The sequence below is a fragment of the Dendrobium catenatum genome, unplaced genomic scaffold (assembly GCF_001605985.2).
Source record: "Dendrobium catenatum unplaced genomic scaffold, ASM160598v2 fragScaff_scaffold_71, whole genome shotgun sequence".
Lineage (NCBI taxonomy): Eukaryota > Viridiplantae > Streptophyta > Magnoliopsida > Asparagales > Orchidaceae > Dendrobium > Dendrobium catenatum.
This window is the reverse complement of record NW_021318533.1, coordinates 2,000,831-2,022,008: the sequence shown is the minus strand read 5'-3', so window position 1 is coordinate 2,022,008 and position 21,178 is coordinate 2,000,831. Positions and strand designations below refer to the sequence as shown.

General features: G+C 37.7%; 2 protein-coding genes across 4 annotated transcripts; one reads left to right on the top strand and one right to left on the bottom strand.

Moving 5' to 3' along the window:
• Window positions 1–1,215: 1,215 nt before the first annotated feature.
• Window positions 1,216–17,806, bottom strand: LOC110094142. 3 transcript variants are annotated; one of them, XM_028695516.1, is made up of 3 exons: window positions 5,614–6,063; window positions 2,400–2,631; window positions 1,216–1,294 (listed from the first exon to the last, which is right to left on the bottom strand). In XM_028695516.1, exons 1-2 carry the CDS (start codon window positions 5,614–5,616, stop codon window positions 2,416–2,418), a joined length of 219 nt encoding a protein of 72 aa, XP_028551349.1. In that variant the 5' UTR covers window positions 5,617–6,063; the 3' UTR covers window positions 1,216–1,294; window positions 2,400–2,415. The 3 variants fall into 3 exon arrangements, with proteins under 3 accessions (XP_028551349.1, XP_028551346.1, XP_020674962.1); XM_028695513.1 differs by lacking the exon at window positions 1,216–1,294 and adding an exon at window positions 1,424–1,891; XM_020819303.2 differs by lacking the exons at window positions 1,216–1,294; window positions 5,614–6,063 and adding an exon at window positions 17,624–17,806 and having other exon boundaries at window positions 1,982–2,631.
• Window positions 17,807–18,993: 1,187 nt separating this feature from the next.
• On the top strand, window positions 18,994–20,292 carry LOC110094145 (flavanone 7-O-glucoside 2''-O-beta-L-rhamnosyltransferase-like). The gene is made up of 2 exons (XM_028695288.1): window positions 18,994–19,641; window positions 19,762–20,292. Exons 1-2 carry the CDS (start codon window positions 18,994–18,996, stop codon window positions 20,290–20,292), a joined length of 1,179 nt encoding a protein of 392 aa, XP_028551121.1.
• Window positions 20,293–21,178: the final 886 nt, after the last annotated feature.

Here is a 21,178-nt window from a genome sequence, read left to right as displayed (position 1 = left end):
ATCTTAAGTTAACCTATCTTGTCACCTTGAAATGGCATATCATCATCATGTCTTAAGACAATGTACATCTTTGTAGGCATTATCACTCAGTTCTGATGAGAACAATATATAAAGATATTTAATCTTTAAGAAAAGGGCTTGCTTGGGATTCAACATTTCATTATTTAAGAGACTTTGCTCAAAGAAAGTCCCTCTAATTATGAAGATAGCTATCACTACTCCTTTGTGGGTGAAAAAAAGATGGAATTTCTTAAAATGTATCATTTTAGAGCAGTTGCTTGCTTCTTGGTCACATTCATTAATATTACATTCAAGAAATATTTTCCCAAAATTCCAGCCAATTAGTAATTTTGAAAGAAAAGGAATTGGAATAACTCATTTGAGTATTATCAAAAAAATTTGAGTCGCAAACTACCTTCTCCTACAAAGGGTATTTATAATGCTATGTTTGAGAGTAGTTTGATATTTTTGGTGATGTTGATGATAGAGGGATGAGACATTTTGTTTTCGTTTGAGACAGCTTTCTTACTATTTTCTAAAGAAGCTTTTTAGTACAAAAAATTTCTATACTAAAAACTACTTTATAAAAATCAGTAAGAAAGTTATCTCAAAGAAAATATTTATCATTGATACTCTAACCAGACAAAAATGAGCCGCATTTTGCCCCTTCTATCGATCTAAGGATTAAGAATCATTACAATTCATCTCTGAAATTGATGTTTAGCCATTTTACACCTAAAAATAATGAATAGATGAATGAAGTTTATAAGCTTTTAAATTAATATAGTTAGCCAAATGAGATCATTAGAATCACGTTGATGACTTCAAATTGATGTTAAAGATAATTTAAATTGGAGCATGAAAATTATTATTGATTCTCATAGATTTAATTGAAGAGCTATCACAAATTTTGAGGTAATTTAACGGTGCAAATTTCAACCCATTGACTTTTTCTCCCATTGATGATTATCATGAAAGTATGAATCATAATTTTTTTGATGAAACAATTGTGATTTATTTTAATTGGAATTAATGCTATTTAGAGGGCATAGCTAATAAATGAATCAAGCTAAGCTATTAGTGGAATATTATAAGTATGATTAAAATTTAAATTTCCCATATTGAATTAAAAATTTAGTTTAAAGAATTAAATTTAAAAATAAATAACTATTATAATATATATTTATAAATATGGATAATGAGATGCTATATTTTATAATGATACCGAGCGCCGATACCGAACAAAAAAAGTGACGTTGCGTGCTCTAATTGATCTCCAAACACCGTCCGATGTCTGCGCAGAATAATTTTTTCATAAGAAAAACATATAAAATTAGTATCTGTGCATAAGTTGAGTTGCGACAAAAAGATGTAAAAATAGAAGATTGCTCTGAACAGATGGTAAAGGCTTGAAACAATAAAAAGAGAAAAAGGGATTTATCAAGCCAAAACCTCAAATAGATGGAATCATACTATATAATTATCACCAACTTGATTGTCAGTGCATTGAATGAAGAGTAGGCTATTTTACAGGATTGCATCTTGCCCAAAAGAAAAAATAGATTGTACCAGATCGTTTCTCTTTTCAGAACTTTTTTTGGAATTTTATGCATGTAAAATGGTTCTTTGTGGATAAAAAAATACAAAGATCACAGCCAATAAATCCAGTAAGGCTTTATAAAAACTGCAGGTAAAAGGATGAATTATTCTGAGAGGAATCGTCTAATTTGTCTCTGTGAACAATAAAAATGCAGCTCAATGCAATGCACTTTTACTGTTTACAGAAACAAAACCGAACGATTTTCCTATCCGGTGCCGGCACAAAATAATCTCTCGGATAAAATGGGGCTGACAACTAGCAGCATGCAACCAAGCACGGCATGGCTAAGCCCTAAAAATAAATAATAAAAGAACAAAATATCTGTAAGTAAATACATTGTCAACATGCCCTGCATAAATTTTAATCACAAATTGTGACTGGTTTAAGAGTAAGAAGAATGATTTCCATCAGTGTGCATAAGATATAATCATTTTACAGATAACCTCCTCAATGCAATGGTCTGAGCATAAAAAGATGCATCAGCAGATTTTAATCAAAATTTTAAATATGTTCAACACTGCAAAGATATAGATTTTGTTTGAAACGGCTTTCTTATAGCTTCTTAAAGCAGCTATTTAAATAGCTGCTTAAATAGCTGCTTTAAGAAGCTGTAACAAAGCCATCCCAAAAAAATTCATAATCTGCGTAAAACTCACCAATAACAATTGATAAACTGATCTTTTCTTGCACTAATAAGAAGCACAGTTTACTCGACCAAAAAAATTCATGTGATTTACTCAAGCAATTCAAACCTTAAACCAAATGTTCTCAAGCTATGCAATGGAAATGGAAATCTAACCATTTTAGAAGATAGTTCACTTGTCGTTAGTTTCCTCAGTATTTTGCTCGTACCGGCGCTTGAACTTTGCAATCTGGCCAACGTTCTCAGCTATTTGGCGTTTCGCCTTTAAATGATGTACCTTGCCAACGTGATTTAATTTTGTCATCAGAATGTGCATCAATCTTCCACTCTGTGTCACATAGGAAATAAACTGTAGCTGAGGATGCATACCCTTCTTCATTTCTATTACCTGTCAATCAGCAAAAAAACAACAAAGTTTATGATATAAAAGCATCGAACATTAGTTTCAGAGTAGCAAACCCTTGCAAGTGGTAAAACTACTTGAACAAATGCTTGATGTATAATGACCATAAAGCGACAAAATTATATGATTATCCATAAAGTTTTAATAAACATTGTCGTTGTCAGGTCCCAAGTCCTGGATGAGAAAAGTAGAGAGTTATATTAAGTAGTCGACAACCAGCGTAAGACTTATCGAATAATCATGACATGAATCCTTTAAAAAATTGTGGTAGCCGACCCCACGTAGTGGGACAAAGGCTTGATATTGTTGTTGTTGTTTTTGATAAAAAATAATCCCAAATATTTCATTCATTGAAAGTAGTGCACAAGAACAATTAAAATAGGTAAGCATAACAATCAGTCAAAAAAGGCACAATAGATTGATTAAATGCATAAAACTAGTAATATTTAGTTTAATAAATTTAACATATGGCTAAAATCAGTGACCTTTACCCTGAGAACCAAGAAGCATAATGCTTAATCTTATTTTAGGTTGAGACAAATCATCATTATCATTGACAATATCCCAATTATTTAGGGATAATTTTATGAATCCTCATTCTCCATTTCATCCATGTTACATTTTGCATTAAGATGTTAACTTATTCTATAACTGACCCTACGTAGTGGGATAAAGACTTTAAGTTGTCGTTGTTGTTCTATATTAACTTATTCTATACAATTTTTTTTGCACAACTTCGGATTATAACATTTGCTCTACCCTATATCCTTTTTAATTCATTAATAATAACTTTATTCACCATCTTATTATTTAACAAATTACAATCCATCCTTATTAGTTTTGCAACATAACATCTTAACATTCTAGTTTATTTGGATAAAAGAATCCTTTGTTAGGACCATTATATGCTCAATGCAAGCTCAAGTCAAGAATGGCATACTTGCCAGATTGCCTGTTTTTTATAATTGAAGTTTCAACTCTTAAGGAAGCGCATGTTTGATGCAAATGTTAACTTAATGGAATAAGAAATTTAAAATTTATAGTCTTTCAAATTACCTTGTTTCAGGTTTAATGGAAAATAAATTCATCGGTGAGGTGTTTTATCATGTAGACGTAGACATAAAAAGACTTGGTTAGAAAATATTAGAAATGATCTTTCTTTATTAGGTTTAAATGAGAATTTAATTTTTAACATAGCACAATGGAGAAAAAAAATTCATTTAGCCGACAACACATAGTGGGATAAAGTCTTGATGTTGTTGCTGTTTTGGTGGTGAAGTGTTTTATCATGTTCCACACAAATGCAATGAATTAATGAATAAATATGCTATATCGTGCTTGTGAATTATAGATGATTAAGACATGGGCTGGTTTTCACTAATATTCAAGCTAAATATAACATTCTATAAACAATCCTAGAATCTTCACAGACCAAAAATGGAGAGGATACTTGAATAAATTATTCAAGCTAATTGAACTTTAGCTAGACTACTTAGATTGTAAGGTCACGCGAAGTAGGACTACTACTCCTATTCACTAAAAAAGTGTGAGATGTTTTTAAAACTTAAAGCTGTATTCCAGTGCGGAAACCATAATAGAGCCTATAATGATCGTAACAAGAAAATTTTGTAAAAAAAACTATGCATGTATGCTACTTTATGGTCGACTAATGTACTTGGTCTTGAAGTCAAAAACATTAACATTTTAGTTACACACATCTACATTATCAACGTCCATATATTCTTTCCTAAGGTGGTAATTAATGTGTTTAGGAAGATTCCGAACTATGCCCAAATCAAAATATATAAAGATATGAATATCAGTATTAAATAATTTTAAATTGCTACTTGGTGCAAACATTTTTTATTCATTGGAATTATGACCATACAAATAAAAATATAAAAAATAATGTCAAAATTTATGGTCATATCACAGATTGACAATACAATCCAAAACAGTAGAACAATATAGTAAAAAATGGTTAAATTTATCAATGAGAAACAAAATTAATTATAATTTTAGCACAAATAACATAACTATCAACTATGAAAGTCAGAAAGTTGAATGCAAATTAAAAATGAAACTCATGTTTATCTCACTACTAATGCATGCTTTTGTTGAAGAGCTCATATGTCTCTTCCAATGCATTGCACGGGAACTGCGCTAGTATAATAAAACCAGAAAAATTGTTGGGAGACTAAAACCACACAACGAACACAAACAAGAAAAAGAAAAATTAGAGGAATCGAAAGAACACTAAGATTTAAAGTGGAAAAATCTGAAACCAAAAAAAAAAAAACATAGAGCCACACCACACCAAGAAATCCACTATGAAAATTAGGAGTAAATTGTACAGATATCATTGTCTCTCACTCTCTTCTTATCTCTCTTTACTCTAGCACCCTTTAGAATAGACAAAGAGACGTAGTAATAACTCCAAGGAATGTAACCCGTCAAGTTAAACATGAAAAATAAGAAAGAAAACAGCCCAGCCCAACTCTCAATGTGCGACGCTCCATTTTGTTTGTAGTCTGACTAACAACAATACAATGCTAGGGCCTGGAGTTCCATGTGCTATGCTCTCTATTTGTCTCCAACTAAACTATACAGTGCCACTGATGCAGGACTATATGCAAAACATGAAACTTGCACAAAATATTTAAAGAGCAATTTTGGATTTTCATTATTAGCAATTAAAACAACAAAATAAAACTAATAAGTGGTCACTTCCATTTAGGCCAAGCTACGCAAGAGACTAAGCAAAGTCAAAACATTCAGGAAAATCAAAGCAATGCATACAAAGTAGTTTTCAGCATAACCTTGATCTAAAAAAGAGATCTAAAGCAAAGAAGCAACAATCCTACTCTTACTAGTGGATGGCAATAATTGAACATAATCTCTTGCTTGAACAATCTCTCTACGAAGTAAGTAGAATATGAAAGTACAAGAGTCAAGGAAGAAGATCACCATCAAGGAGAACCCGTCTTGATACACCACGTGACATCCGATAGTTGTTCCTCAATAGCCTCGGTCAAGGTGAATAATAAGCGGTCGACGGACTTCTCTATGGATCCGTCAATGTTTGGATTCACGTCGAAGAATGTCAATTTGAGAAGATCCACAAAGCCTTAGTCGTCATATGCGAAACCGGAGTCAAACTCCGGATCAGCCATACATGGATTCGATGAAAGTAGAAGATGGAGAAGAAAGCCTCCTAGCTGTCCTTGCAATTTTCCCTAGAGAAGGAAGAGACTTCCTTTGGAAATTGTAGAGAAAAGAGCAAGGTGGGTGGCCGGCCTAGGGAAAGGGGTGGGGAAGAGTTAGGTTCAGATTTTTAGTGGAGGGAAAATAGGTCTAGGCGAGTTAATTAAAATCTGAAGTTAAATTCAGATTTTAATTAATTAGGTTATAGGAAAAGGAGGGGATTTATTTCTTTAATGGGGTAGAGGAAATAAATTAAAAGAGGGAAGATATGGGGGCGGGTAGAGAGAGAAGAGGGTTGATTGGAGAGAGAAAGGGGGGGAACGGCCAAGAGAGAGGGAGTGATGCGGTTGGGTGTGGGCCCAAGGCAGATTTCGGCCAAAGGAGAGGGGGAAGATTTGGAGAAAAAAAAAAGGAAGGTTTCCTATTTGAGAGAAAATTAAATCTAGGAATTTTTAATGCAATCCAATTTAATTCCAGATTAAAAGAATTGAATTAGGAAACTTTCTAAATTTAATTTTGCCCATGTTAGGAAAGTTTTGAATTTCAAATTAGAGGATTTGAATTTCAAAATCTATCCTAATATTATCTATCTAAAATAGGCAAGGGAATTAAGAGGGAAAGGGGAAGTAGGGGGCGGCGACATGCTTAGGGAAGGTGGTAGAGTTGGGCGGCTGCTTTGAGGGGAAGAGGGGTCGGTTGGGAAAGGGTTAGCCGGCGGTGGAGGTAAGGGGAAGGGAGGGAAAAAGGGAGGAGAACCAAGAGCCACCGGTAGTGACTGTTGGGTACGACGGGTGGCCTATCCTAAGCTCCACCAAGCTCTCTAACTCTCTCTCAAACTCTCACATAAGCTTCAAAAACACAAGTGCAGAAAAATTTTAAAAATCATTCATTAACCTCCAAAAGAACAAGATGAAGGCTTTAATAGCCTCTCCAATGACTTAAAACAAAAAGGACTAAAATACCCTCAAGGGGCTACATGACTCAATCCCTCAAGCAAGGGTAAAAAGGGATAATGCTAAAATTAAAAAAAAAAATACATCAATAAGTAGACAATAATAAAATCAAAAGTACATCGGGTAAATCATGGCCGTTGATTTACGGCCACGTCAACGGTAGACTTTCCATCTGATGTCCCCATAAGCCACGGCGTTGTATAGTTGTACGGGAAAAAAAAACATTTCAGCACTTGAACCCAAGCAGGGGGGAGGACCCCCTGCAACCCCCTCGACGAGCTCGATCGACAGAATTAAGGAATTAGTCAATAGCACAACCAGATTGATCGACACAATCAGATTACACACATAACTAACAAGAACTTTCTCAAAATGCTAAGAAAAACCGCCTCACCCGAACTAAGCTTCTCAAATCATGCACCGAGATTCAATATTCTAATTAATTTCTACATGTGGCAATTGATGATTTCAAGTAATCAGCAGACAAATGTATTCAAGATATTAGAGCTCAAAACCATAACCATATGCATTATTGACCCCTCAAATGAAACTGAAACGGAAACTGAAACCTTTAAACAAAATGCACCTTGATAACTCTTTTTTCTTAGATGGCATAAGTTCTTCCCTATAATTGGAAAGCGACAGATTCTGATCTTCTCAAAAGCATGTACATTTTTGGCATCACCACCCAACAACAGAAAATAGACACTATTTACCTAAATTACGATTCCTTAAATGTTTTATAGATCAAGCAAGCACCAATTATTCTAGCCCAAAGACTAAACCTAGGAACAACTTTAAAGTATACTCCTGCCAAGGAAAACAACAATTTCAAGAGTCCGTCACAAATCTACAAGCTATGCAACCAAAAGATGAAGAATCTTTGTTAAAAAATAATTAACTAATTCCATTTTCTTCAAATGAATTGAAGCGCGTGTAAACTCCAATTTTCATTCAGTGGTGAAAACCATATCCATGCGGACATCTGGAATCAATCTCCTCAAGAACCAGACCTTGTGGAATTTATTGCAGCAACAAAGTTGCATGGATCGAATGGAACAATACAATATATAGACACATAAATCCTTTACGAGTCCCGCAATATTCCTTTCAAGGGATTCATCATTTGAGGGGAAGTAGACTAGTCAATAACTTCACATTTCCTTTTTTTAGTAAACAACATAAAAGAAACGAAAAAGGATTAGAGTGAAAATAACCAAAAAAAAAAAAAGATAAGAATGAATCAATGAAAGGCTGGTCCTTACTGTGAAATTAAGTAAAGAGTGACTTTTTATAGGGTTTTCTCGAACAAAATTTAAAAAGAAGAAGAACCCCTCTCTTTATTTGGTGTAACTACTTGAGCCGGATGAGAGGAAACCTTCAAGTCCGATTGTGAGGGGGGAATCCAATATGTTGACGTAATAATTGTAAATTTTATTATTGAGCCCATAAGAAAATGGTATTTTTTACCCTCCGGGGTAATATATCGTATTCTTATGCCGTGCCCGATTATAAAATATGCAATCCGTTCGAGGATACAAAAATTCTCCAACACAATATTATAGGAACCTATCTCAATTTTTCTTTTGCTAGGTCCATAACTAAAAAACCTACTTTCTTACGATTACGAGGTTCATTCGAATATGAAGTAGATAAGCATAAAGCTGATTGGATGGTTTCTTCAGCTTCTAATTCTCTTTGATACATTCTTTTTGCAAAGAAATAATCCCCCAGTTCATAGAGGTTGGCCCCAATTCTCATTAGTATAAGTGGTAAACTACTACACAACCATCAAGATTACTATAATTAGTAAGCTACTCCACAACCATCAAGTGGTTTAGGACAACCATCAGGTGGTTTAGGAAAAAGGCCGAAGTATGCTATCCCTCACAACCAAAGGCTACAATAATCAAGCATCATGAGCCTTAATTTGGCAAAAAAGAAAACTTGCATGGATAACTTATGAAGAAAAACATTAAAAAGGTGATTCTTTATTTGTAATAAATTGGAACTACTAAACAAATTTATAGCCAGAGCAATAACTAAAAAATTATAGATGAATTTAACTCTTTTATTGACACTTAACCTACTTAGAAATTTATTAATGCAATTTATGAATTTGAAAAAAGAAAAATAGTAAATGAAAAAGGGAGATTTATCTTCAATGTTTCACAGAGAGGGTGCACTTATGCAGAGGTATTGTGTTCACTAAGTGAGATAAGGAGTTGAGGGGGAGTGTTGAAGGATCGTGGGACCCACAAATCAACCAATCTTGATATGTATCATTCGGCGCACAAATTAAGGGTTTTAACTATTACATTCATCCTCATATAGCCCTTAGATAACAATATGTGTGCCTCATCTTCCTATTCTAGCCTCCGGCCACTCTTAGAGTCTTTTTCATTTTTAGTAAGTAGCTTTGATTTATTTTCATTGCAAACCTTTTGGACAAGTCTCTAAATACGTCCACACTTTGTACAAAATTAAACAATAAAATTCAAACTAGTTTTATGTACTTTTCCACTTTTCTAAACATAATCCCAATAAGGGTTAAGCCCATCAATTCTCTTCTCATCCAACAAAATAAAGCCCAATTATCTTAATCCAGATAAGCTCAAAAGGAATAAAGCAAGAAAACCAAACCCAACATGAATCGATTGTATCATGCTGCCAATTGAACCACAACATCCCACTTATAAGCCAATAAAAAGATATCCACATGGCAAATCAAGGAATTCATCTAAATTTAAATTGAATAAAACCCCACATCAAAATAATTAAGCATATTTTTTTTCTCATCTAATCTAATATTAGTTGCACTTAATTGATCTAATTAATATGTTAATTAAACTAAAATAACTTATTTATGATGTTTGATTTAATTAATGAGTCGTGGCGTATTACACATTACTTTTTCATAATATATACATGGACGCACCTATCTCTAGTTGCATTATTTGAACCAACAAGTTGCATAAACTTCCACAGTATCTATTTCTCTTGCATTCCATGACAGACAAAAAATATTAATTTTAGGATGTGAAGAACAAAGATCTTAGAATCATACAAAATCATTAACAATTAAAATAAAAATGGATAAGATCATTACCAAACAATCATTGAATTGATAAACATTCAAGAACTATATATAAATTTATAAATTTACATTAACATGTCTCGAACACGGAGAAATGAAGAGGCTCAATCATAAATGAAATCAAGTTTAGCTTAATGTTCCTCGCTATACAGTTGCACCAGTTGCAAACAAAATGTCATTCCAAAGACAGAGATACTGAATATAAATGGAGTTAAATTGCGCACCCCTGCCCTAGTTGTTAAGAGTGAATTGATGCAAATTAATACTTTTACAGCTACCACTCAACAACAGCACAAAATCTCCACAAGTATTTCAATAGAATCAATCAGTATAGACCACATAACAAATTAAAGTATGATGAGGACTATCCTGCTCCGCATACACAAGTTATCCTATTATGCTTCTCCACTACCATAATCACCATCCTTATTCCCTTTTATGATAGAATCGTTCTCATATATTCTGTCCTTTTTCTTTAACTGTTTTTACTCATGGTAGTAAGGTAGCTAGAAGTAGAAGATATATTACAAAAGACTGATTTTACAGAAATATAGTTAGAAGAAGATTATACTCCTCCTGTTCCATTGTTGTTTGTTCTCTTATTTCTTGCAGGTTCCATTCAAGTGATCAGCTTCCGCTTGAAGATACATCAATTTGGTATCAGAGCCAGCATTCCGGTAATGGCTCCAAAACCTTCTCGCAAAGCTGCTGACGACGATCGGAGCTTGGATGTCGTGTGGGCAGCACAAGCTAGCATCACTCAACAACTGAATGAATTGAGGGCGAACTTCTTCCGCATCTCCACCGAGTTATGCAATGAGATCCTCGATCTAAAAGCCTCAGTCAGTACCGTTCTAGGACCTGGGCAACCACAACCGGCTCCTATTCCAACGCTGAGGAATCCTTAAGGTCGAATTGGAGAACACAAACCATATCGTCATGTTTATGCAGAAGTTACATAATCTGATGAAGAAATGGATTTCCATCCACACCGTGAGCCTCTGGATTATGGAGATGATGGACCATTATGATATTATGACCGCCCTAGACCTAGCGGCCCTAATCAAGGCAACCATGGAGAATTTCATGTTAAATTAGACATCCCTTTCTTCGAAGAGCAATTACATATTGAAGATTACCTTGAATGGGAAATAGCCGTCGAGGCCTTTATCGAATACATGAAAATTAGTCAAGACAAACAAGTTAAATATGTGGCATGCCGCTTGAAGAGGGTACCAGCGCAAGGTGGTTGCAGTTGCTGTAGATATGCCATAAAGAGGGACGAGGACCTATCACAGCTGGTTTCAAATGAAACAACTACTCCAGGGTCATTTCTTGCCAACGAACTATGAACAAATGTTGTATCTTCAATATCAACATTGCTCTCAGGGTCAACGCTCGGTGAGTGAATACACAAAAGAATTCTATCACTTGAGTGCTAGAAAAAACTTGCAAGAGTCCAAGAACCAACTTGTTGCTCGTTATATTAATGGTCTGAGAGACCTAATTAGGGATAAGCTCAAGCTCAATTATGTCTGGACGCTATCTCAAGCCGTGAATTTCGTACTCAAGGTTGAAACCCAGTTGCTACGACATTCTCGCAGTCATTCCTCCCATAGAAACTACATTGATTCGTATGCTAACAACACCAAGATCAACCCTCCTGCACCAAGGCCACCTCATGTTTCTCGTACAACCACCAATACCCCCAAACTTATAACCCAGGCATAACATGAAGCCAAAGGGCCAACTCAAACCTCCCAATGCAATAAGGGAAAATTCTTACAACAAACTCGATACCCTTAAGTGCTTCAAGTGCTTCCAACCTGGACATCAGTCCAATGAATGTCTGAATCGGTAGCGAATTTAGATGCTCGAGGGGGAAAATCATGTTACTGAAGGAAACCTTGCTTCTGTTGAGCAAGAGTCAGACATAGATGTTGAAGACATGCATGAAGATGATGGTGATCCTCTTCTTTGTGCCCTACAAAAATTACTATTGGCACCGCAAGCTCCAACTCAGTCTAAGCGGAATGCATTATTTAGAACTTGTTGTACTATCAAGGGAAAGGTGTGTGAGGTCCTGATTGACAATGGGTGTACCGAGAATGTTAATTCCCGATCAGTAGTTCAAGCCTTATAGTTAAAGACCACCGGAAATCCTCATCCCTACAAGGTTAGCTGGATTAAAACGGGCATGAAAGTGACGGTGGCAAATATGTGTCGTGTTACCTTTTCAATTGGTAAGCATTACGTTTATGAGGTTCTTTGCAACGTAATTGACATGGACATCTGCCACCTTATCTTGGGAAGGCCATGACAGTACGACATGGATGTGGTTTATAATTGTAGGCACTAGGCAGAATGTCTATACACTTGATTGGAAGGGGAAAAAGTTTCGGTTGTGTCCGCAAATCCATACTTCATCCAGTCCTAATAATAATCCAAATGCGGCCTATGTTACCTCGGGCAAGTTATTATTACGATCTCGGCAAGACATTAAAGTTATTTAGTGGTATCTAACAGTACGAAGGAATTTTCTTCCAATTCCTATCATGCTAAGATCCAAGAGCTGCTAGACAAGTTTGCAGACGTTCTTCCTCCAAAATTGTCGTATGGGCTTCCTCCCTTACGTTCCCTCCAGCATCAGATTGAATTTGTCCCCAGTGCTACACTTCCAAATCTTCCACATTACCATATGAGTCCCAAGGAATATTCAATCTTACAAGGTATCATTGAGGAATTGCTTAGCAAGCAATTGATCCAACATAGTCAGAGTCCCTGTGTCGTGCCCGCATTAATAGTTCCCAAAAAGAATGACGTATATGTGTTGATAGCAGGGCCATCAATAAGATCACCGTGAAGTATAGGTTTCCCGTTGCTCGGGTATCCGATTTGTTGGATTGCTTGGTCGAAGCTGTCATTTTCTCTTAGCTAGACTTAAGGAGTGGTTATCATCAAATTCGCATACGCTCGGGAGATGAATGGAAAACAGCCTTCAAGACACGTGACGGCTTATACGAATGGAAGATAATGCCCTTTGGGTTTTGCAATGCGCCTTCTACATTTATGAGACTGATGCATAAGGTACTACAACCCTTTCTAGGAAAAACTTGTGTTGCCTACTTCTATGATATCCTTGTCTTTAGGGTTAATTTTTTTAGAACATATTAACCACCTTACCGAGATTTTGCAAGCTCTTCGACAGCATAAACTTTATCTAAACCAGCCTAAATGTGAATTTGCTGCCTCTAGCGTCATTTCATGGGCTTCATCCTCTCTGTCAATGGTGTGGAGGTGAATCCTAGAAAAGTTAAGGCCATTCTTGATTGGCCCACCCCCAACGCTATTTGAAGTCTAAAAGTTTTCAAGGCTTAGCAAACTTTTACAGGCGGTTCATCCGGGTTTTTAGTATTTTAGTGGCTCAAACTACATATTGTCTGAAAGCTAACAATTTTAAGTGGACTTCAACTCAACAAAATAGTTTTGATACCGTCAAAGAAAAGCTGTGCTCGGCCCTGTTATGGCTTTACCAAACTTCGACAAGCCATTCCACGTAGACACTGACGCATCGTCGATTGGGATAGGTGCGGTCCTGCACAAGAATCTAAACCTATTGAGTTCTTCAGTGAGATACTCAGCTCGGCGAGACAAAAATGGTCCACCTATGAACAATAATTGTATGCAGTTGTTCACACATTGAAGCAATGGGAGCATTACTTGTTCCATCAAGACTTTGTGTTGTGCAGTGATAATCAAGCCCTCCAATACATCAATAATCAGGAAAACATTAGTAAAATGCATGCTCGCTGGATCGTTTTTCTTAAGAAGTTGACTTTTGTCCCGCATCACAAAGCAGGAAAGCTTAATCGAGTGGTTGACGCCCTCAGCATGCAGGCTGCTATGCATGTTAGAGATGAAGGTTCGTTATGCTACAGATGTGGACTTTGCCAACTATTGGGAGCAATGCATGACCGGCAAACCTTGCAGTGATTATAGCATCCAAGATGTGCCCTCCAATGCATGGGTTTTTATTCAAGGCAAATTGCTTATGCATTCCCCACTCGTCTTGGCGACAACACCTTACCAAGGAGACTCACTGTGGAGGCTTAGTTGCTCACGTCGGACGTAATAAAACTCTCACTCATCTGCAAATGCAATTTTATTGGCCAGATTCATTGAAAGATGTTCGGTGTTCAATCTTACAAAGTTACTGCTCAAAACACAGGATTATATATGCCCCTTCCTTTCCCCGACTCTATTTGGGGGGGATCTTAGCATCAATTTTGTTCTAGGACTTCCCCGAACCAAGATTGGCGTCGACTCTATTATGCTAGTTGTGGACAGATTTTCTAAAATGGCCCACTTTGTGCCATGTAAAAAAACATTTGATGTTGTTCATGCCGCCGGACTTTTCTTTAAGAAAATTGTTTGTTTACATGGGCTTCCATGAAGCATTACTTCTGATCGAGACATTAAATTCGTCAGTAATTTTGGAAAGAATTGTGGAAACGTCTACACACAGAGCTCAAACTTAACTTTGCCTATCATCTACAAATGGACGGGCAGATCGAAGTGTTCCCAAAAAGAATGGCCAATGATGTATGTGTGTTGATAGCAGGGCCATCAACAAGATCACCATGAAGTACAGGTTTCCTGTTGCTCGGGTATCTGATTTGTTGGATTGCTTGGCCGAAGCTGTCATTTTCTCTTAGCTAGACTTAAGGAGTGGTTATCATCAAATTCGCATACGCTCGGGAGATGAATGGAAAACAGCCTTCAAGACACGTGACAACTATACTAATGGAAGATAATGCCCTTTGGGTTTTGCAATGCGCCTTCTACATTTATGAGACTGATGCATAAGGTACTACACCCTTTCTAGGAAAAACTTGTGTTGCCTACTTCTATGATATCCTTGTCTTTAGTGTTAATTTTTTAGAACATATTAACCACCTTACCGAGATTTTGCAAGCTCTTCGACAACATAAACTTTATCTAAACCAGCCTAAATGTGAATTTGCTGCCTCTAGCGTTCATTTCATGGGCTTCATCCTCTCTGTCAATGGCGTGGAGATGAATCCTAGAAAAGTTAAGTCCATTCTTGATTGGCCCACTCCCCAGTCTCTATTTGAAGTCTAAAGTTTTCACAGCTTAGCAAACTTTTACAGGCGGTTCATCCGGGTTTTTAGCATTTTAGTGGCTCAAACTACATATTGTCTGAAAGCTAACAATTTTAAGTGGACTTCAGCTCAACAAAATAGTTTTGATACTGTCAAAGAAAAGCTGTGCACGGCCCTATTATGGCTTTACCAAACTTCGACAATCCATTCCACGTAGACACTGACACATCGTCGATTGGGATAGGTGAGGTCCAGTCACAAGAATCTAAACCTATTGAGTTCTTCAGTGAGAAACTCAGCTCGGCGCGACAAAAATGGTCCACCTATAAACAATAATTGTATGCAGTAGTTCACATATTGAAGTAGTGGGAGCATTACTTGTTCCATCAAGACTTTGTGTTGTGCAGTGATAATCAGGCCCTCCAATACATCAATAATCAGGAAAACATTAGTTGAATGCACGCTCACTGGATCGTTTTTCTTTAGAAGTTTACTTTTGTCCTGCATCAAAAAGCAGGAAAGCTTAATCGAGTGGCTAACGCCCTCAGCAGGCAGGCTACTATGCATGTTAGAGATGAAGGTTCTTTATGCTACAGATGTGGACTTTGCCAACTATTGGGAGCAATGCATGACCGGCAAACCTTGCAGTGATTATAACATCCAAGATGTGCCCTCCTATGCATGGGTTTTTATTCAAGGCAAATTGCTTATGCATTCCCCACTCGTCTTGGTGACAACACCTTACCAAGGAGACTCACTGTGAAGGCTTAGTTGCTCACGTCGGACGTAATAAAACTCTCACTCGGCTGCAAATGCGATTTTATTGGCCACATTTGTCCCAAGATGTGTCTCGATTCATTGAAAGATGTTCGGTGTTCAATCTTACAAAGTTACTGCCCAAAACATAGGATTATATATGCCCCTTCCTTTACCCAACTCTATGTGGGGGGATCTTAGCATCAATTTTGTTCTGGGACTTCCCCGAACCAAGATTGGTGTCGACTCTATTATGCTAGTTGTGGACAAATTTTCTAAAATGGCCCACTTTGTGCCATGTAAAAAAACATTTGATGTTGTTCATGTCGCCCGACTTTTCTTTAAGAAAATTGTTCGTTTACATGGGCTTCCATGAAGCATTACTTCTGGTCGAGAGGTTAAGTTCGTCAGTTATTTTTGAAAAGAATTGTGGAAACGTCTACACACAGAGCTCAAACTTAGCTTTGCCTATCATCCACAAATGGACAGGCAAACCAAAGTAGTCAATCATACTCTGGGCAGTATGTTATGTTGTTTGGTACAATAACATCCTAAGAAATGGGAGGAAATGTTAAGCCAAGCTGAATTTGCATTTAATTTTATGCCAAATAGATCTACAATCCATTGTCCCTTCCATGAAGCATTTAATTTTATGCCAAATCATCTAATAGATGTTATTTTATTGCCCAAGTATCGTAGCACAGCAGCATCACAAACTGCATAACAATTCAAAAATATAATTGAAGAAGTCTGCAGCAAGCTAAATGAATCTAATTCTAAGTACAAACAGTTGGTTGATGCCCACCGACGCACCAAAACATTCAATCCAGGTGATTTGGTAATGCTACAAGTTCGCCGTGAGAGATTTCCTACCGGCATGTATGCCAAGCTCAGTCCTCGGAAAATCGGTCCCTTCCCTATTTTACACAAAATAAATGATAATGCATGTCATAGATCTACCGGCTAGTATTCATACTTCATCCACTTTCAACGTGTTCGATATTCATCGGTATCACCCTCCAGATGACGCCGAGACTTTATTAACCTAACCGGACGTGAGCTCCTTTGAAGAAGGGGAGACATGATGAGGACTATCTTGCTCCGCATACACAAGTTATCCTATTATGCTTCTCCACTACCATAGTCACCATCCTTATTCCCTTTTCTGTTGGGATCGTTCTCATATATTATGTCATTTTTCTTTAACCATTTTTACTCATGGTAGTAAGGTAGCTAGAAGGAGAAGATATATTACAAAAGACTGATATAGACAGAAGAAATTATACTCTTCCTACTGTTTGCTGTTTGTTCTCTTGTTTCTAGCAGGTTCCATTCGAGTGATATGCTGCCGCTTGAAGATATATCAAAGCAACGAGTAGAAAAATTACAGCAATTAAGCAACTAAATCAACCAGCAAACTACAGCAACAACATCCAGATAGCGGTGTAGCAAGACAGAAATACAGAGCAAGCAAACGAGCAAAGGTCAATTAGAGCTATAGCAATGTCACAAAAGAAACAGAAACAATCTAGTTGAACTGCAATGCAGAGAATAATCAGCAGGCAAAGCAGAGATAGATTAAAACAAATGAAGCAACATAACAGACACTAATCATAATCTCTACTTTCTCCTAAAGGGGCTGTTTGGTATCGGATTTATTGTGGGATTTAAGTCGGATTGACGCTAAATCCAGCCAAACGGTTTTTGTCCGCGCTTTTAATCCCGGGATTCCGTAAATCCCGGATTTACGGATTTACGGCTTAAATCCCGGATTTACTAAATCCCTCGGTTCGGCGGATTTAACAGGAATTAGCCGAAGAAGCGCGCGAAAGGGAGAAAGTTACCTTCACAGCCAGCGAGCTCCCTTTCTTGCTTCCGATCAAAATGTGGTAACTTCCGATCAAGGGAAAGTCGTCGAAGGAGCGAAGTCGAACAGAGCCGAAGAAGCAACGCGTGCAATCTCTACACCCTGCAAAGCAACGAAGCCCAACAGCAACGAAAAAGACAAGATGAAAGGCAAAACCCTCGACGCCTCTAAGGTATTATTCATTAACTTAAATAATTAATTGTATAATTAGTTCATAAATTTATTATCTAATTTAACTTAATTGTATAATTAGTAATTAAATATTAATATAATTATCTTAATTAATATAGCTTAAAATATATATTATTAAATATATAATTAATAACGTAAATAATAATTAACGAGTAATTTGTACTTAACAAGTTAACATATTATTAAATTTTTAACACATTAATTTTTATTTTTAATTATAAATTTATTTTTTAATCTATCATTATATTCTTCACATTTAAATCACTAACAATCATAAATCCTGAAATATTTTACTAAATAGTTTATTAGGATTTAGATTTAACATTTGGCATACTAAACAGTTTTCAGGATTTAACACATTTCGAATTTATTAAATCCGGATTTGCAGTATTTACTAAATACCACTAAAATTAAATCCCACTTGTTGCCAATACCTTAGACAAGATCCCCTTTAAGAATCATAAAATTTTCATCCAATATTTACAGTATTTAGGCAATACCTTAGACAAGAACCCCTTTAAGAATCATAAAATTTTCATCAAATATTTAACCATCTTAATAATATAGGAATTAAATAATCTTAGGCTCGTTGGATTCGTATCATCAAGCCATTCGGTTCAACTATAAATATATCATATTTGAAAATTATTTGGTTATTGAATTAATGATATGAAGTTTATAAATATGATTCGGTTCTTTGACTTTGGCCTATTTGGGCTCGAATTTGATTAAGTTTGATGTCATTGAATTCGTCTGATCAAACCGTTCAATTTGACTATAAATTTGCTAAATTTGAAATTTAGATTATTCAAATTTTAATTTTAGAAATTTCTCCTTCAGATTTTTGATAACGGCATTCAGCAGTAAATATAAATTTTTAATTAAATTCACTAGAAAAAATTTTTCAAACAGCTAAAAAGATGCCAATCTCGATAAGCAAACCTTATTGTCGGAGAGACACTTGGTGATTGCAAATCAACGTGTCAGCTGAGCTTCACGCAGCAACGCCCACGCGGCCAGGCGGCCACCTCCGTAGAAGCCGCCTTTAACACCACCAGAAGCCGCTATATCACCCCTAACTCCGCCCATCATAATCACCATCAAGCTCCGATAATGGAGACCCTCCAACCCAAGCAACCTGCTCTCCGCATCCTCATGCTTCCATGGCTAGCACACGGTCACATCTCCCCCTTCCTCGAACTCGCCAAGAAACTATCCACCAACACCAACATCTCCATCTACCTCTGCTCCACACCAGTTAACCTCAAATCCATAAATCTCGACTCCAATTCCTTCCCCCACATACACCTCACCGAGCTCCACCTCCCCTCCGACCACCACGACCTTCCCCCACATCTCCAAACCACCAAAAACCTGCCTTCCCATCTGATGCCCCTTCTCAAAACCGCCTTCGACCAATCCTCCTCTTCCTTCTCCAGCCTTCTCGTCTCCCTCTCCCCCCACCTCCTTATCTACGACTTTATCCAACCTTGGGCTCCCCTCGCCGCTTCTCGACTTCACATCCCCTCCATCCTCTTTCTCCCTATTGCCTCCTCCGCTTCGTCCTTCTTCTGCCACCACCTCCTCCGCCCGCCCCACAATCAATTCCCCTTTTTTGAAATTCCGAAGAAGTCTGACTCCATAGCAACGATCACCAAAGTAACCAACGGCCTCTCGGATTCCGATCGCTTCCTTCAATGCATCAACAACTCCACAGAATTCGTAGCTGTCAGGACTTTTAGAGAGATTGAATCGAAGTACATTGATTACCTCTCGTTACTCATTGGGAAGGAGGTGGTTCCGGTCGGGCCTCTCATGTCAACCGTTGGATAAGATGGCGGCGAGGTGCTGGAGTGGCTGAGCCAAAAGAAGAAGGGTTCGGTTGCGTTTGTTTCTGTCGGAAGCGAGTATTTCATGTCGGAGAGTGAAATGGTAGAGCTGGCCATTGGGCTGGAGCGGTGCGGGCTCTGTTCCATATGGGTTGTGAGATTCGAAGGTGGCGACTCACGACGGCCGACGGGGTTTACGTGGGACAGAGGATTGGTGATTGAGGGATGGGCTCCGCAGAAGAGTATTTTGGCGCATCCGAGCGTGGGGGGCTTTGTTACCCATTGCGGGTGGAGTTCGGTGATGGAAGGGATGAGACAGGGGGTGCCGATGATAGCGATGCCGCTGCAACTAGACCAGCCGTTGAATGCTGAGCTTATGGTGGAGCTTGGAGTTGCTGTGAAGGTGGAGAGGGAGGAGGATGGTGGGTTCAGGGGGGAGGAGGTGGCGAGGTGTATAAGGGAAGTGGTGGTGCGGGAAGAAGGAGAAGGGGTGAGGAGAAAGGCGAAGGAGGTGGCAAGGATTATGGGGTGTAAAGAAGATGAAGAGATTATGGTGCTGAAGGAGAGGATTGAGGGACTTGTAATGGCAGCTGAGAATAAGAATGGGACTGTGCAGTTCAATTAGCTTCCTTATATGACACTAAATCATTTTTTCTAGTTTTTTGATATTGTGTGCTTGAAATGTTATTAACTTTATGGGAGAAATATAAGAAAAAGTTTAGTTGTCTGAGAATCTATTTAGTTTAATTATGAGAGTGTTTGAATCTGTTTTTTCATCCTGATTGTGTATACTTGTTGCGTCCTGGAATATTCGCGGTGGTAAAGAAATATATGGTTTAACGTCTTAGCATTGTACGAAGATCCAGCACAAACAGATAAGAGAGGGGGTGAAACATTCATAAGAGACACCAGAATTTTTTACGTGGAAAACCCCTGAAAAGGGGGAAAAACCACGGGGCCTAGCCCAGTTTGAATGAATCCACTAGTATTTGTAGTCGATTACAAATGAGGCCCTTCCTTGGGAGAAGGCCTTTGATTGATGTAGCAAATGTATATCATATAGATTGCATTACATAGTAGGAGTTACATATACATGTTTGTTTGGTCGGAAGGACTGTAGTCGGCAGGAGACCGGGGTCAAAAAGACCGTTGTCTATTAATAGAGGTCGGAAGGACCATAGTAGGCGACGGAGGTCGGGAAGACCGTAGTCGGCAGGAGACTGGGTCTGAAAGACCGTTGTCTGGTGATGGAGGTCGGAGTGACCATAGTAGGCGACAGAGGTCGGGAGGACCGTAGTCGGCAGAAGACCGGGGTCAAAAAGATCGTTGTCTGTTGATGAAGGTCGGAACGACCATAGTAGGCGACGGAGGTCGGGAAGACCATAGTCGGCAGGAGACTGATGTCTGAAAGACCGTTGTCTGGTGATGGAGGTCGGACGGACCGTAGTAGACGATGAAGGCCTGAAGGACCGTAGGCGGTAGGAGACTGGGGTCTGAAAGACCGTTGTCTG

Bases quoted from the DNA above. Each gene is read 5' to 3' on its own strand.
- LOC110094145 (XM_028695288.1), top strand. From the start codon at position 18,994: ATGCTTCCATGGCTAGCACACGGTCACATCTCCCCCTTCCTCGAACTC. The intron at 19,642-19,761 runs GTCGGGCCTCTC...TTCATGTCGGAG, and splicing joins TTGGGAAGGAGGTGGTTCCG to AGTGAAATGGTAGAGCTGGC.